This window comes from Thermobia domestica, chromosome 4, assembly GCF_964235325.1.
Source record: "Thermobia domestica chromosome 4, izTheDome1.hap1.1, whole genome shotgun sequence".
Lineage (NCBI taxonomy): Eukaryota > Metazoa > Arthropoda > Insecta > Zygentoma > Lepismatidae > Thermobia > Thermobia domestica.
The window spans coordinates 216,898,490-216,915,872 of NC_137457.1; the positions used below are offsets into that span (position 1 = coordinate 216,898,490).

The 17,383-nt window shown below is 36.0% G+C and overlaps 1 protein-coding gene across 3 annotated transcripts in view; it reads left to right on the forward strand.

Annotated features, from left to right (window-relative positions):
• LOC145683862 (5'-deoxynucleotidase HDDC2) overlaps positions 1 to 14,387 on the forward strand; it is a 60,109-nt gene extending 45,722 nt beyond the window's left edge. For all 3 annotated transcript variants that reach the window (XM_081755477.1, XM_081755476.1, XM_081755478.1), the window contains exons 3-4: positions 411 to 579; positions 13,897 to 14,387. In XM_081755477.1, the coding sequence (XP_081611603.1) occupies positions 411 to 579; positions 13,897 to 14,130 (403 nt within the window). In that variant the 3' untranslated portion in view covers positions 14,131 to 14,387. The remainder of the gene's footprint in view (positions 1 to 410; positions 580 to 13,896) is intronic.
• The last annotated feature ends 2,996 nt before the right edge of the window (positions 14,388 to 17,383 follow it).

A 17,383-nucleotide genomic window follows, 5' to 3' on the forward strand; every position in this document is an offset into this window, starting at 1 on the left:
AAAAGTTATACAGAAATCGACGCCACTTATACAATACCGAGTAAGCATGTTGATAACATTTCAGATAAAACATTAATAATTACTGAACTGCTATGTAAAATAGGCAGAGCTGCCATAATTTTCCTTCACAGAAATAATTCTCACGTTAAATAAAGCAAATTCCCATACGCATATTAAGATGGTGCAAAGGTGTAAAGAGCACCAACATACTGGAAATAAAATTTCTTCTCTCGGGTATTTATATGACACTAGTTACTATATGAAATCAATTCGTGTGGCACTAGTATTTACATATTTTTGGAACACCCTGTATTTCTTACCGAACTAATTTATGTGATTTTATATAACTTAACATTGATAAAAATTATGGAAGTTGGTTGTTAATTAAAGTAGGAATAGTTTTGTTGCAGATGTATGCAGTTAGCTCTTGTTCATGACCTGCCTGAATGCTTAGTTGGTGACCTAACTCCACATTGTGGGATTAGTGTTGACGAAAAGCATAGAAGAGAGGACGAAGCAATGAGCAAGTTAGCAAAATTAGCTGGATCTACGGGATCAGAACTTTATCAGCTCTATAAGGTAAATTATAGTTTAGAGTTCTCTTACCGATAAGTTTCACACATGCACTTTTTTTGTATATTAATTAAATCTATCGAAATACATATAACAAAACAGTTCTATAATCCTCTATCTGGAACTTACAAGAACTTTCTGTTCGGATGATTCCGCAATATAACTAGAGATATCTAGATATGTTGTAGTTCGTTCTTGTTCCTAATTAAATAAACTTTTTCTTTATCTCGCATATATTCTCGAGTCAGTTTCTTTCTGTGGCAGCAAGAGATCAAACCAAAAGTTGCAACGGAAACAAAAAAAAAAATAAAATAAAATAAAAAGTTGTATTCTATTGTACACTTTCAAAACATAGCAACTGAAATCCCCTTTCACACACCTCAAATACTTGTTTATAGGCTCAAAAGTATTCATGTAATCGAAAACAAATTAAACTTCCAGCTTAAAAGTAATGCAAATTACACCTACATAAAATCTCACTGATAAAAGAACTTCGTCTCATAATTGGTTGAAACAGGAAATATAAATAATAGAAATGAAATATCATAGCTATAAAAATGAATTTGTTTAAATTAATCTATATTTCCTTACAAATGTAGGTATTCCGATTTCTAGTTTGATTAGATAATGTAATAAATTCTTATTAACTGTTTACCTGCCGACTTAAGAAGGAAGTAAATATCTGCCAAAAGTTTTCTTGTTGTCTTTTAAATTAAAGTTACTTTAGAGTTTCATGTGCTTTTATTTACAAAAATCGTTTTGCATGTATGAATTACGTTGTGTTCCCACTTGGGAATATTGGCGCTTTGTGTTTTTAAAATGTTATACATACATATTATTACATGAGTTTACTAGTTAATTATGTGAGTGTAAAATTATAATGCAATTTGAGTATATATACATATTTATTGTGAAAAAGAATGTGATATGGTTTTGAATGCAGTGCAATACAACGTACACAATATATAGTGTGAATATAATGAACTGGAAACTCAATACAATTTTATTATCTCTACATAAATACAATGGCCATTTTACATTGAACCAATGCCATGATATTTAGGTAAGCAGTGGATGTGAATTCTTTTCTTTCATTTGAAACACTTCAAACGGGCATTTTTTCCACGTAGGATACGTCTTCGATTACATTGCATTATGGAATGTCCATTAATTGTCGTTCGTGATGCAGAAATTCATGTTCTTGGTCCTGGTCTTGATGTGGTTCTCATCTTTTGGCTCATAAGAGTCATCGCCACTTCTCTTCTGAACTCAAGGTGCTCACTTTCATCACTGTCATGTAGTTCCAGTGCATAAGCCAGATAACTATCGCAGCAATATTCAAGTTATTAGAAAATAGGTTCCACCACCATTTTTTGCAGCGAAGTTTAGGGCGGAAATAGACAATAATTATATTTTTTTTTAAAAAAAGTGAAAACATTATATGTAACCAAACTGCAATTCAATTTGTACACAGATTTCTATAGGGGTTACTTCCTCCAACATGATATCATTTGTCTTTTCTATGAGGCAACTATCTTCATCTGGAGAAATTTGATATAAATCTACGTCGTCTTCGGATACATCCTGTGCTTCAGACTCACAAAATGGCATCTTGTAGGTTGCGGAAAGCTTTGTGAGATAATTGTATACTACATTTGTTCACAATTACGAATTTTGGCTGAAGGAAAGAGTAGCTTTGTAAATGCACTAGCCCCTACACGAGTCACTGACCGAATGATTCTATTTTTCAAAAAGTATATAGTAAATCAAAAATAAATTTCTTTTCTAAAAGATGTCTCTGTTCTTACTGGTGTTGGCACTAAAAGCAATATATAACGTCGACAAGCAAACACTACCAGTGCCGTGAAGTGGAAAATCAGCACCCGGGGCGAGAGTATACGACGGTGCCCCCCTTCCCCCACGTACACTCATGTCCAAAATTATTGTCGCATGTCTGGAAATGTGTTGTTGTAGGAATATAATTTGATAACGAATTCGCCGGATATTTCTTATAACGTTAGTATGTGTATAATCGGCAAAGAATGTATGTGGCAAATTTCATCTCAAGAGCCGTAAATAAGAACAATAAAACGAAAATAAAACTTTCTTGTCCATTTAGCAACAATTTGTTTTACTCATTCTAATTTTCGTATTTATAATTCTTTTCCTATGAAATTTACCACAAATATACATTTCCCGGTAATACACATAGTATCAGTATTAAAAGTACCCTGCAAAATCATTATCAAATTATATTCTTACAAGGAGACAGTTGTAGGATATTCATTCACTCATGAGTGTACATATAAGTGAGGTCGGCAGACCAGCCGCGAAGCGCCACCATGGTTGACGCGAAGCGTAAGAAAATTTTAAAAAATAAACCCTGCTTTTTCTTGATTTTGAGCTCTTTTTATTACTTTTCTTTCCATTTTATATATGTATCTTTTTTCTTCCCGAATTTTGCGCCCCTTACTTCGGCGCCCGGGGTCGTCACGCCGTTCGCCCCCTTCACGGTGCGGTACTGAACGCTACTACATTTAGTAATGAAGGTACATTGTTGAAGATCAAAGTAGTTATATCAACTTTTTGAGGTGAAAATTCAAAGCTCCTTCGTCGCCTCTGCCTCCGTAATGTAAACCGCAACTGCCAATGTTCCCATTTGGGAACATGGAAGAATAAATGTATATTACTTCCCTTCTTTTATATTTATACAAACACAATGGCATTTATTATACACATTGATGTTTCTCAGTTAATATTTCAGAAATTTTCAAGAAAAATAGTAATTTGACACGAATTAGAAATCTTTTACTAGAAGTATGGCGAAGAGTGCCTAAATAGTAAAATTCATTTTCTTTCAAAAAGTCTTAAAAACTACTATAAGAATCTGATATAAACTGCATATAGTATGTAAACATATTTGAGTTCCGCATGGTTCAAGCTTGGAGCCCCCTCTTGTTTTTACTATAATGAAGTGAAATAAGCAATACAATACAATTACGTTAGTTATTATATGCACATGATTTTAAAATTTATGAATCAAATTTTCTGAAAGAGACATAGCTGATTACTAAACGATACTAATGAACTTCGTAATTATACAAAACCAAATAATTGCTGCCTGATTGCTAAAACGCCCAGTGTCACATCATACACAAGAAAAACAAATTACGTACATTCTCATAAAATACTCCAATGAAGAGAGTTAATCACATTATTAACTTCGCTGCAACAATCAAATCAAAACTTTCGTTTGATCTTCATATAAATGTATCATATAAAAGAAGCTTACAAAAACTTATGACTTGTAACGAAACTGGAAAATTATTTCAGGAATATTGATATCTTGAAATGCTGTACTCTGCTTAGGAGCGTCCTAAATTGGAAAGCACCAACAATTTGGGATTTCCTTACCAAAATCAACATATTCAAAATTAAATCAATCATTAATTTTAAACATCAAAATTTATACGTTTTACGATAATAAAAAGAATCAACTTATTTTCCAAGATACAGAAAATACGTAGATCCTTAAAACTGTTCATTGTACTCCGTTGAATCCATGAGAGCTAATTTTCTCTTATTTTCAACATAAATTAATATACGATTACGTCGATTCACGACAACTATTAACAGAAATCTTAATCTATGCCAAATAACGGAACCCTAGTAACCTTTTATAAATGAAACAATGCAAAATGGATATATCGTCTATTACATGAATGCTTATATAACAATGTACTGGAAACAACTGCAGCAGTAACCATATTTAATGTACATAGCGTATGTAATACATGTAAATAATATGTAGAGAAATGATTTAGCAATAGTAATTGCAACTAAAATTGTATGTTGATAAAGCAATCTATCCACCATCTATGTACCCTAGTTGTATTTATTCCGAATAATTTCGAAAGCCTCTGATGATTTTATCTTCAACCAGTTTAATAATGATGAACACTAGGGTGCAGCGTTTTACCACTTTTTTTTCGGAACGAAATGTAATACCTGGCAAAAGTGGCCCACCCACATGGACATTACAGGTATAGATTTTTTTTTCAAATCGGATAATATCTTCTGTGAGAACTATTGCCTCAAAGTTTCAAAATTTCACTGAAAATTAGAAAAATACCAAAGTCCATGAATTCTAGTTATGTTAAAGTAAACATTTTTTTTTATTAAATACATGTTAGCTGCTTAGAAAAGTGACATTCAAGTATAAAAATGCCAGTTATGTGCCCTTGGGGAGGATAGGGATGCCTCCTCTGGGGCTAGAAAAGGGGGCAAATTCAGTACATTTAAGCGGTTGTGCAGGTTCTCGCTCACCTGGTCGTATAGCCTGTCCAAGCGTCCCAGAGTCTGCTACGTGGAGGTGGCTGCACATAGGGCTCCTGCGCCAGCCCTACCCAACCATCCAACCATATGTAGGGACGGATGAACTAATCCAAATCGTCACTGTTAGGAAAAATTGTCACAAATTGGGACTTTGATTGCAATTTAGACACAGCTTGCCTAGAAAGTAAGGTTGACCTAATTATCCCGTCCCTAGCATCACTGCCGTATACTCGAGAGGCTGCTTTAGTGGCAAATTTCACTATCCGTTCTACTGCCATCGTGTGGCATGGATAGACGGTGGAGGACTATTCTGGCACAGTGTTGTCAGAAAGTGAAAGTTTGTTCATGAGCTATTTATTTGGTACCGTCCTTAGAACTGGTGGTACAGTTATTGAAACATCAGTGCTTTCCCAAAAGATCATTTCAGTGTAATCTTTCGCTTCAAAATTCAGTCTGGGAATGATGTTATATCTAATAGTGTTATGAAGATTCTCTGCTTCGTGTTTTCGAGCACTAAGAATCTTATGTAATGCATCTTGTCGGACAGCAAGTAGACCATCAGTCATCATGGTGAAAAGAACATTCTCTGGGAGTGCAAGAAATGCATTCATCTGAATGGATGAACGGATTACAGCCTGGTATTCATTTGGTAAGTATCTAGACCTATGAATGGTCTCAAAGACGTGACGAGGACCATTAGCAATGGAAGACTTGAGACAAGTATCTCAGGTCTTTACTGAGTTTTCTGAGCTCTTCTGACTATGATGACGTAAGTCACATTTTAGTGGTTTGAATGACACCACTGGAAGCATTTCACAGTCAAATAGTTTTGAACCTATGGAACCTGTGTAAGAATAGGGGCTTGAATTAGCGCCAATATGCGTGAAGAGAGCTCGGAAAGGCAGTTCATTAAAATGCAAGAGACAAATAGCCTGTTAGTTACTTTAATTTTCGACGAATACCTCCCTTCCAACCAGTGTTAGTGTTTGTTCCATCACACTCAAAAACCTCTATTTCATCAAAGCCACCTTCGATTTGGTTCATGATGTACTCGAAAATAGCCATGGTCTTGTCATGGCCAGAGCCAGAGGATGGTGTCACGTCACCAACGTATTGAGAGTTAGGTTCAGCCACAAGTAATAAGTGCTTTTCTCTAACGATGCCTGCGTGTGTTTTAGTGTCTTCCCTTTGACCATCAAAGTATAGGCTTTTAATGGGATCATCATTTCTAGAACTTACTTTTAAATTCCGAGCAAATTTAAATTTCACACGCCTTATTTTGCTCCTGTCCACAATTAAAGCAGAGTTATGTTGCTAGATTGTTGAGAGGTTATAATTCCAGCCTTTAAAGCTGCCTGAAGCACAGTTGATGTTATATGTGCCACAGCCCTTTTGCTTACATTGTATCTCTGAGCAATCATAACAGTTTCAGTCAAATCTAGCTTCAGTTTAGATGTTCTGTCTCTAGGTTTGGTCTCTACCTCAGAAGAGCTTTCCTCTGCTTTCTCTTCAAGGTCTGCTTCATTGTCACTGAAGTCATTTTTGTGATATAATAAATAATATTGACTTTTTAAAAAAAGAAATACAGAATTTTCTGTGAAAATAGTGCTTAGCAAACTATTATCTGTAACGGCCAATTCATATAAGCTGAAGGCAACAGTAATCAAATATAGCGCTTGGGAAATGGCGCCCAATTTGAAGCGTATCCGGCTTGTTCCTGATAGTGACGCTGAGTTACGCAGATCGGGACAGGAGAAGGGAGTTGCAGTATTATTAGGTGGAGGGGTGGGTGTGTCATGGTGAAAAATAACAATGCTCTGCTTCCACTATGAGCCACCAGTAGAAGGAAAAGGCAAGGACGAAAATAGCTGTAGAAACGCTTAATTGTACTGAATTTGCCCCTTTTGCCGGCCCCAGAGTAGGCACCGCTATCCCTCCGCAGGGGCATATAACTGGCATTTTGAGACTTGAATGTCAGTTTTCATAGCAACTGGCATGTATAAATCCAAAAATATGTTTACTTTAACATAACTAAAAATAATGAACAATTTTGGTATTTTTTGTAATTTTCAGTGGAATTTTGAAACTTTGAAGCAATAGTTCTCACAGAAGATATTATCTGATTTAAAAAAAAAAATCTATACCTGTAGTGTCCATGTGGGTGGGCCACTTTTGCCAGGTATTACATTTCGTTCCGAAAAAAAAGTGGCAAAACGACCCACCCTAATGAACACCGGTGTCGAGGTCCATATTCAGTGTAGAGGCAGGTAGAATATTAAACTGTGAGTAGCCCTCTCTTTCCGTTATCAGTTACATAAAATTTATTAAATACTGTAGATATGTTGACAATACTGTTGTGATTCATGAAATAGATAACTAATTAAAGGGTTTCTTCAGAAACTTAACCTGATTTGCCTAAAAATCAAATTCACTATTGATTACGAAAAGAGTAATAGTTTGTATTTTGTAAATTTGACGATCAGTAGACATAACAATAAGTTTATCTCATAACCAACTGAAATCTCTTGTGACTAATACATACACTTAATATACTCAGTCACATAAAATCAAGGCTAACTTTTTGGTTAAATTTCTTTTTTAATAGTTTATAAATTGGTATCTATGAAGGAAGAGGTGAAAACCAAATAAAAACTTTTTTTCGAATAAGGAGAAAAAAATGGGTATTCAAGGAATACTTTGGACAAATTAAGCAAATAGCTATTTGACCTATATCATTCATTACCTAACAATGTCCGTATTATTCTTAAGTATAAAAACAGTTGGTTTTCCTTTCCGTTTTAATCAAAATCGTCATTCAATTTGAATGAAGGGACAAAAAGGGATATGCTTCAAGTAGCTATAAATATCTCCTATACATATTGAAAAACACTTCACAGATTATAAAACAAATATTTCGATAACAAATCTGTCCATGCTGGATTCTTATAAAGCTATCTGTCGTTGCGATGGTTCACGCAGTCTATGACGAAGATAAATTTAGGGCCTAGAATAAAGAAACAAAATGTGGCAAGGATCAAGATTATGTGATTTCTAACTTATCCAAACATCTTAAGTATGTCTAAACATAATACATTAAGGAAGTCAAAATCATTTATAAAACTACATTGCACCAAAAATTTAAATGTGAAAAATACAGAGTTCTCGTACACTGCTCTCTTCTATCGACGAGAAAAAGAATTGAGATCTGAAACGGTGCCAAGTTTTGTTTAAATCCGAAAATCAAAAATGAAATTCCCAACTTTAGCTGTGAGAACAGTTTGACTAGGCAAACGCCTCTCAAGCCGATACTGTATAAAACTTGTTCTCAGCAGTAAAGTTGCAAATTTCTTTCTTTATGACATTTACAGATTTAGTTTGAAATTCTTCGTAGTTCAAATCTTTATATATATATATATATATATATATATATATATATATATATATATATAGATAGATAGATAGATAGATAGATAGATAGATAGATAGATAGATAGATAGATAAAAAGATATAAACTGAAAGCTTTTGTGTAAGTATTCTGACGTGATAAATGTGAGAACTTAGCTCCATTTTTCACATTTTCGGTAAGATATCACTACATTTTGGAAAGCATTTACAATGATCTACCTAGTGTTTAAAGCGACAGATAGACCATTAATTTGCTCGTGTATTAAATGATGATGATTATTATTATTCAAACCTTATTTTCCCTGCGGCCCTATTATTCGCCATAAGCTGCCAAAGTTTACATTTTTTAAACTTCTATCTTTACTTATACCAAATACCCACATTTTTGTGGAGTTTCAAATTTCTTTTGATACAGGACATATCCTACTGTATCTGTTTGAAATAGTATTTATGAATGACACAGATCTGAAAGGTTCCATGTTTACAGGAAGGACGCTATAAGTTTCTAGTCTTTTTCACAACTTACTTCTTAGTATGTGATTTTGACCTTGCTCCTAACCCCCCTCCCTCTTTTTTAACTTGCAGTTTATGTCTTTCATTTGTCTTAAATTTCAAGTTTTCCATGTTTACGGAAATGATCCTACGGGTTTTGAGTTGTTTTCATAAGTAACGTAATACAACATATTTTTTGAATTTTCTCCCTGAGGCCATTTTGGAGACTGTTCCCCATTCCCCTTGACTCAGTTGCCATTTGAAATTTTCAAATATTCCCCGGATCCTCTTCAAGGGGCCCTTGGGGATCATCATAACAACACCACTCTATCTGCCCTATGTCATTTGCCTTTTTTGTTCCACTTATTTATTTACAATGGTGTTCCTATTATGAACGATGCAAGTTTATCTAAAACAGGACCCATTTTTGGCAACCATTTTGGAAATGGTTTCCCGTATCAACATACCCTCCCTACCAAAAGTTGTTTCGTGTCCAAGATGCATCGAAAGAGGTATCACTCAACCCTTGTTACCATTTGAAATTTTGAGCTCCTTCGTGGCTAAGCGGTTAGCGTACATGCCTTTGGCGTAGGAGATCCGGGTTCAATTCCCAGTGGGAGCTCATGTGGTCCGGATTCCACGTTAATCAGTAGGTCCACGTCTCATAGCCTCGCTGCCGGCGGGACGTTAAACTCCAGATCAACTTATTTGAAATTTTCAAGTTGATCCGAGGGACACTTGTTTTTTACAGACTTTTATCTATATCTCTGCACTAGTCATTTTCGGTCCTTATCACTTTGCTTCCGCGATGCATACTTGATGGGGAATTGGTTTGTAATACTCAATTTGACTTGTCCTGTATCCTGTATCTGTATAGAATGTGTAACAAAAGTCTGGGAACTCTTTAAAAGTACATAGTATTCAAACGGGTACCATTACAAATTAACGAAGTACAGCATTTTAAAGAGTAAACTTATAATTTTTTTCAACTCCACACAAACTCTGTGGGAACATGTGTCACCATACAAATGTCACGCGATAATCGAACTCTGGTCACACACGGCCAAACATTTCCTCCAGAACTGTGGCTGCTACTTCTTTAATTCTCCTTTTGAGTTCCACAACATCACATGAAAAGGAAGGAAGGTATACAAGATCCTTTAGATAACCGTATAAAAATCACAAGGGTGATATCCTGGTACCTAGGAGGCGATTGTAGCATACATTGGTCAGTTGTTCCACTACAATCAATCTAACGATTGGGTAGCTCTTCGTTCATATATGCCCTAACATTACGGTGAAAATGTGGAGGAAGGGAGTCCGTCTAACTGAAGAACAAAGTTGTCTAATTCAGTGTGCGACAATGACATTTACGAGTTCTGCATCTGAGGGAAGGACTCGCAGTAACAGTTTGTTCTTCGAAGAAGAAAGTCCCATAAAGTTTCGTATGAAACATTGTACAAAAAACATTAACGAGAATCTCGCTTGTGTTCAACAATGTTATGCGGGTTTTCTGTTCTCCAAATTAAATAATTGTGCCTGTTTACTTTCTCATTTGTATGAAATGTTGCCTCGTCCTAAAACGTTATCAAAATCGCAAAAGCATATTCTTTGACCTGCAATACACAGCAAAACTGAAATCGCAGGTCTTTGTCTTTAGGATATAAATTTTGTACTAACTTGCGGTCTGTACGGTTATATATATATATATATATATATATATATATATATATATACGAAAAACATGCCACACAGTCATTATTGATGTTTCCAACTCACGTGTAGCTCTGCGTATAGAGTTTCTCGGACTTTTGTGAACACTGTTTCTTTCAGAAACAATGTTCCGGGGGGACACATTTAGTATTCCGAGGGGCACTGCTGATACTATTCTATTTATTATTATGTTATAGACGCATTATTTTGGTTTCCTCTGGGGGCAGTGCCCCCCCCCCCAAAAAAAAAAAAAACAGGTCTGGGAGAAACTCTGCTTGTGAAAGCTTCTCTCATTTGTTCAATGTCATTTGCGCTCACACTGGCTGACCACTTCTCTTCTTGACACAAATACATAATTTCAACAAGCTTTAAATGGCAATTGTAGATTCCGTTCGTGGTTGGTGCTGCTTTCCGATACTTCATCCAAAAGTTCTGTTGAACATTCGTTGCACTCTTTATTTTGTAAAATTCTAGCACACAGAAAGCCTTCTCAGCTCCAGAAATCTATCTTGATTATGACACCGCCCAGCGACGGTATATGGGACTGCACGTAACACTTGTTCCCGGACTTTTGTTACGCGGTGTATATATATAAAACGTATGCGGTTAACATTACCATTTTTACTGTTCGAATGTTTCGGTGAGGGGGGCAGACGTAATTAATAATTGTATAATATACATCTTATTAGTTCGTTAAGTACAGCAAATGATGTTTAATAAAAATTATCATGAGGTATTGTTTGATACAGTAATGAACTGGTAGAGAAGTGGCACAACCAACTAAAAGCGATGTAGATACTTATCAATTTAATGAAAACACATGAAAAGGTGCAACTCATCAAATTCATGTGGCATTCGATCACATTTCGCTCTCAGAACAGGTCGAAAACAGATCACAGATGTTCAGTTATGTTGAGGTCCAGACGAGTTGTTATGCTTTGTCCCAATATTCCTCAAACCACATCGCAATAGCTTCAGCTGTGTGAATCGGCACATTATCATCCTGGAATGTAGTTTCAACATTTGACCATAGGATGCTTATGGATCCCGGAAACGGCGATATACGTGTTATCACGGATAGTGAGACAGTAACGTGACTGGTAAGCGTTAGCACAAGACCCACTGAAAATCAAGATATTAAGGCCCACAACATTACAGTCACTGCCATATTCCACGATTGGGCGGAAACACTGTGGATCGTCTTCTTTAGGCGTTCACCACACATAAACACGATCCCTAATTTGAAATCAGATGAACAATAATTCGTCTGACTCTGTCACAGATTTTCAGTTATCCAACGATTCATGTTATATTTTCCCGGCACCATTGGCGTCGTGCTAAAGTGTTATAGTCCCTTATCAGAAGTTCCACTTGTGCATCCCGACTCCGTATGTATATGTCATGTAAGTCGTGGCCAACTGTGATTGTTGACCCAGGTAATTCTTCCGTCATTTGTCCCGCAGACGCACCACGTTCTGAGTGACAGTCCACTTCAGTGCTCGGCAAAACCTGTCTCTCACTGAGGGTCTTCTTCCGACCACTGTTCCTTTCCGCCAATGTGATTTGGTCATGGGTTTTGTAGGCCCACATCACCTCGGACCACTGTCCCTCGCAACACTGTTCCTATCCCTCGCGAATACTTGCCACTTTCGTCATGCTTGCGAACGCCAACAATTTGCCCTTTTTGGAAGTCAGAGAGGTCGCGCATCTAATTTCCAAAGAGGGTTCGAGAGGTCGACCAGGGTTCGAACACTTTAATATCATTTTACCAATGAGCCACCACAATCCCTGGAAGAAAATAAAGATGTATGGACTAATTTCACGTGCAGTTCAAAGATTTTTTATCACTGTTATTAATATAGAGCTTCCCCGTGGCTAAGCAATTTATTTATTTATTTTGCCTGTTTTGGCTTACAATATGGAGAGTATCTCCTATAAATTCTGCAGTTGTCATATGTATATAAATGTAAATTATAATTACAACTTATTACACCATTTGTAGTACAAAATTACAAACAAACAGCAATGTTAAATTTGTTACATCATTACATCATATTCATACATCGTTATCAGTTGCAAATTCCTGAACTGAATAATATGCTTTAGAAAGTGACAGAGTACGAATTTTGTTTTGGTATTAAAATTTACCTCTTTATAATGTGATGGTAACATATTATAAAGTCTCGTACAATTTAAATAGATTTTTTTTTTTATTTGGAGTAATTTTGTTGTACTACGTAAATGTCGTTTTATTGCCGCGTGTTGTATGCATGAATATCTCTTGTTTGTATAAACATCTGTTTGTTTTGTTTCACGAAGTGTATAGATTTATATATGTATAGGCTTGGAAGCGTTAATTTTTTTTTTTTTATCTAAATATTTGTTTACAGGATGTTCTTTCATTTAGTCTAAATGTTATTCGTAACATTTTCTTTTGTATCCGAAATGTTTCCTGACTGCAGACGGCTGATACCCCAAAAATAATTCCAAAACTGAGGAGTGATTGAACTTTTGCATAGTATAACGTCAATAAACTATTTCGTGAAACTGTATCGCGTAACTTAAAGAATGCAAAACATAAATTAGTCAATTTTTTTATTTAGTGTTTTAACATGGGTTTGCGAAGACAAATCATCATCGATATAAACAGCAAGTAATTTTGTAGCATTAGAATACTCAATTTGTTTTCCATTAATGTTTAGCGAAGGAAGGATGGATTATTTCCTGGAAATCGAAAGTTTATTGCGACTGTTTTATCTGTATTTAGGAGAAGGTTATTTGCATTCAACCAAGTAACTATTTTGCTTATAACCTTTTCCGTCTTTATCAATACTAAATTTGGGTCTTACGCCTCTTTGGCGTGGGGGACCTGGATTCGATTCCCGGCGGGAGCAGATGTGGTTCGGATCCCACGTTAAGCTGTATGTCCACGTCTTATATAGCCTTGCTCTTAAAAGGGACACTAAACTGATAGTCAACTGAAATGAAATTATTATTAATATGACTTTATGTATCAAACATGTAAATGTTAAGGTACTTGGTGATGAATATATCTTATTCCATTGTCAACAGGCGCCTTATAACCAATAATAGAAAACAGATTGGAGGGATAATGAATAACAAGCAAGAAACACATTTACAGAAATATGAGTTGAATTTTCTTAAATGAAATTATTCAGTACTTCCAGAAAGATTTCCCGTTTTATTTTCTAGGTAGTCGAATAAAAAGAAAGTTTTCGAAAAGGTTTAATGGAAAATACCATCATCATAGTAGATACCTAATTGTGTAATATGACTACCTGATTGCATTTTAAATACTATTTAATTGATGTTTATTTATTTATATATATATATTTATTTTATTTTCTTCATTCAAGGAATATGAAGAACAGAAAACTCCTGAAGCTAAGTTGGTGAAGGAACTGGATAGATTTGACATGATTCTTCAGGCATTTGAATACGAGAAATGTGAAGGTCAACCACAAAAACTACAAGAATTCTTTGATAGTGTGGATGGAAAAATAACTCACCCTTTTGTATCATCATTAGTATCTCAGTTGCATCAAAAGCGGAAAGAATTTGAAGATGCAAGTGGAAAGGGTGATGTCTGATGTGTTGTGTTGTTTTTGAACTGTCATTTTCGTTGTTCAGCAGTGTATCAGTATTACTTTTGGCGTACTACAAAGTTGCTATATATAATTTGCTTCTTGTTGTTGGATGAGAATTGAAGTAATACTCTGTATCAGATTGTAGTTTGGCAGAAGATGGGCAGAAGAAATTATTTCCACAAACATAGTACATAATATTAATTGTTATGTTTAAAGTCTGTTTTATTTCTTTTTTATTAATAAAAAAATCAGAAATTTAATGTCTTTGTAGTTAATATAGGTAATGTGAATTATGAGTTTTGTGTAAGCAGTGTAAAATTTCTTGTGTGATAAAATCTGACCCTTTTAATTCTTAATCTGAGCTAGTTAATTCTTTCTCAAATGCAGGAAAAGTTCCTCATAGTTACCAATCAGTTTTTATCACATAAACATAGCGAGGTGGTACTTCAGTCTGTAAACGATACTAAAAATAAGCTGCCTGGTTTTATATGGCCAACCAGACAGTTTTAAGTTTTACAATTTGTGATTTACACATCAGCTTTCACTGCCCTTTACTGTACAACTGTTTGCAAAAATTGCAACGCCAGGAAGGACACATGTGATTGAAATGAAATTTATACGACAGAGTAGCTACATGACAATATATAAAGATTAGAATTACAGGTCTTTACGCTGTCAGACATTGAGAATTCACTATGGTGTGAAATTCTCACGTGCTCTACACATCATGGCATGAAATTGACCAACCATATTCCAGAATTTTCAGTGACGAAATATTAGGCGAATGTGCAGGCTAGGGAAGCAGTAGTACCAGTTTTCTAAAGATGACTTGCATATTCCTCGCCACATGTGGCCGGAATATGTCATGCCGGAATATGTCATTATACTGTTAAAATATGACATGCAGATTTGCCTAAATGAAATGCAGTAATTTAAGTTCTAAAACCTCTCTGAATACTGATTGCTTTCAAAGTGTCCGCAATACGCCTATGTGTTGTATGCAGTCTACGCAGTCGAGATCGCATGTTGTAGGCAGTGGTGTCCCAAACCATCATACTTGATATTTGTCCTCCTTGCTGTGCAACTATTGTAGGCTGGCAGATTTATCTCATCATGGTAGCATCTAACATATATGCGACCATCACTGTAGAGCAGGTTGAAGTGGGACTCATCCGAAAACACATATTCTGCCTCAGTATGTTAGCAACAACGCTCACGTATCCATTAGTCTGAGTTGTTTGTGGTTTCTGGTGAATGGCAGGCAACGCAATGTCATGCGGTCACCATTCTTTCTGGGTATTTCAGTTTTCACAAACAATGGTGTAATAAACAAATAAAATAGTAATAATAACTTTTATAAAGAAATATTGAAATTGATACACACTTCTCCTATTGAACTAAATTCTTCGTAGAATTTTGCGATGGCTTTGAATGTTTGAGGTACATAGTATACTAGATAAGCTAACGCACAGCAGCCGGAAAAACGTCGCTTTATACTTGAAGATGTTAATAGTTACGAAATAAATGGCGAAAATGAATATTGGTTTGTTGTTGAAATAAAAATAAAATCTGACCAAAACAAAACACTTATTAGTATTAGTTTGTGTTACAGTTTAGGGCAATATATCTTGCGTTCGTCATTTAATGTGACTGATGGTATATATGAAATGATATATTGCGTAAACTGTAATACAAATTAATAAATGTTTCCTTTGGCCAAATTTAAGTTTTTAGTAAAGTTATACGTAGTTTCAAAACTAGAATGAGTAGCATTCGAGTTTTTCTGTATGTTACTTAGAAATACAGGGTGATTCTTTATAGGGCTTACAACTTCAGTTATAATTCTTTATTGGAACCAAACACATACTTGGTTTATATGTCATTATACTGCAAAACACTTCAAGTTTGACTCACGTAGTGAGAATTTCCGGGTGACCACATGCGGCGCCACCGGTCAGTCGTTGAAAATAAAGACTTTCATTGGTACGGAAAGAACTAAGTGCGGGTTTTGGTTTGAAGAAACGAAGTCAGCAACGAAAATGAAAAAAATGAAATGAAATCATTGAGTTTTACGTCCCACGGTTATGCCGGTGAGGCTAAAGGAGACGGTGATGATGAGTAATGAATGAAATGGTGGAATGAAGAAAGTGGGAGGAAACGGGAGAACCCCGAGAGAACCCACGCACACGGTGTTTGTCCATCACAAAGTTCACTTGTTGGGGGCTGGGATCGAACCCGGGAGCAACGAGTGTGCAGCATAAGTTTCGCACGCAATATGGCAAGGAACCACCCAGCAGACCAACAGTGTACAAATGGCACCAGACATTTGTTGAAACAGGTTATTCTGTGCGACACACAAAGGCTCCAGGGCGCTCACCCGTGACTGACGATGTTGTGGAAGCAGTTAGGGAGGCTTTTATCGTCAGTCCTCGAAAATCTACACGACATGCATCACAAGAAACTAGTATCCCTCAGACCACTGTTTTGCGTGTATTGCGTAGACGTTTGTCCATGAGTGGACAAACACCGTGTGCGTGGGTTTTCTCGGGGTTCTCCCGTTTCCTCCCACTTTCTTCATTCCACCATTTCATTCATTACTCATCTTCACCGTCTCCTTTAGCCTAACCGGCATAATCGTGGGACGTAAAACTCTTTTGTCCATGAATCTATACAGACTGTCCTTGGTTCAAGCACTGAGTGAAGCGGATAAACATACTCGACATGAATTCTGTGTTATCGTGTTGGATTGCATTAGTGGTGATGAGTCTTTCTTGAACAATGTGATATTCAGTGACGAATCAACTTTTCACCTTTCCGGTCGAGTCAACACACACAATTGTATTTGGTGCACGGAAAATCCGCATGCGCACGTGGAGCTGGTTCGTGATGTTTTGCGCTGTTTCCAGAGCAAAGGTGTATAAACCATTCTTCTTTGCTGAGAGCACCATCACCGGGATCGCCTATCCTGATACAGTGCTGGAAATTGGTATAAAGGCAGAGGGACATTTCATAATAGGAGGAGGCAAGAATGCCGAGGATGGATAAAGATGATATATTTACAAAGTAATATTGTAGACTGTACAAAATCAAAATCATATCGTTTGCTAATATGTCACTGGCATGCATAGTTTACACAAAAAGCGAAATGAGACGATGTTCGGGTGGAAATTGGTATAAAGGCACCCACCGTTACTTGTTGTTTGGCGCCCTCTACACGTTCAGTATTACTCCTGATGCTACTTTGAGAATCAGCTGA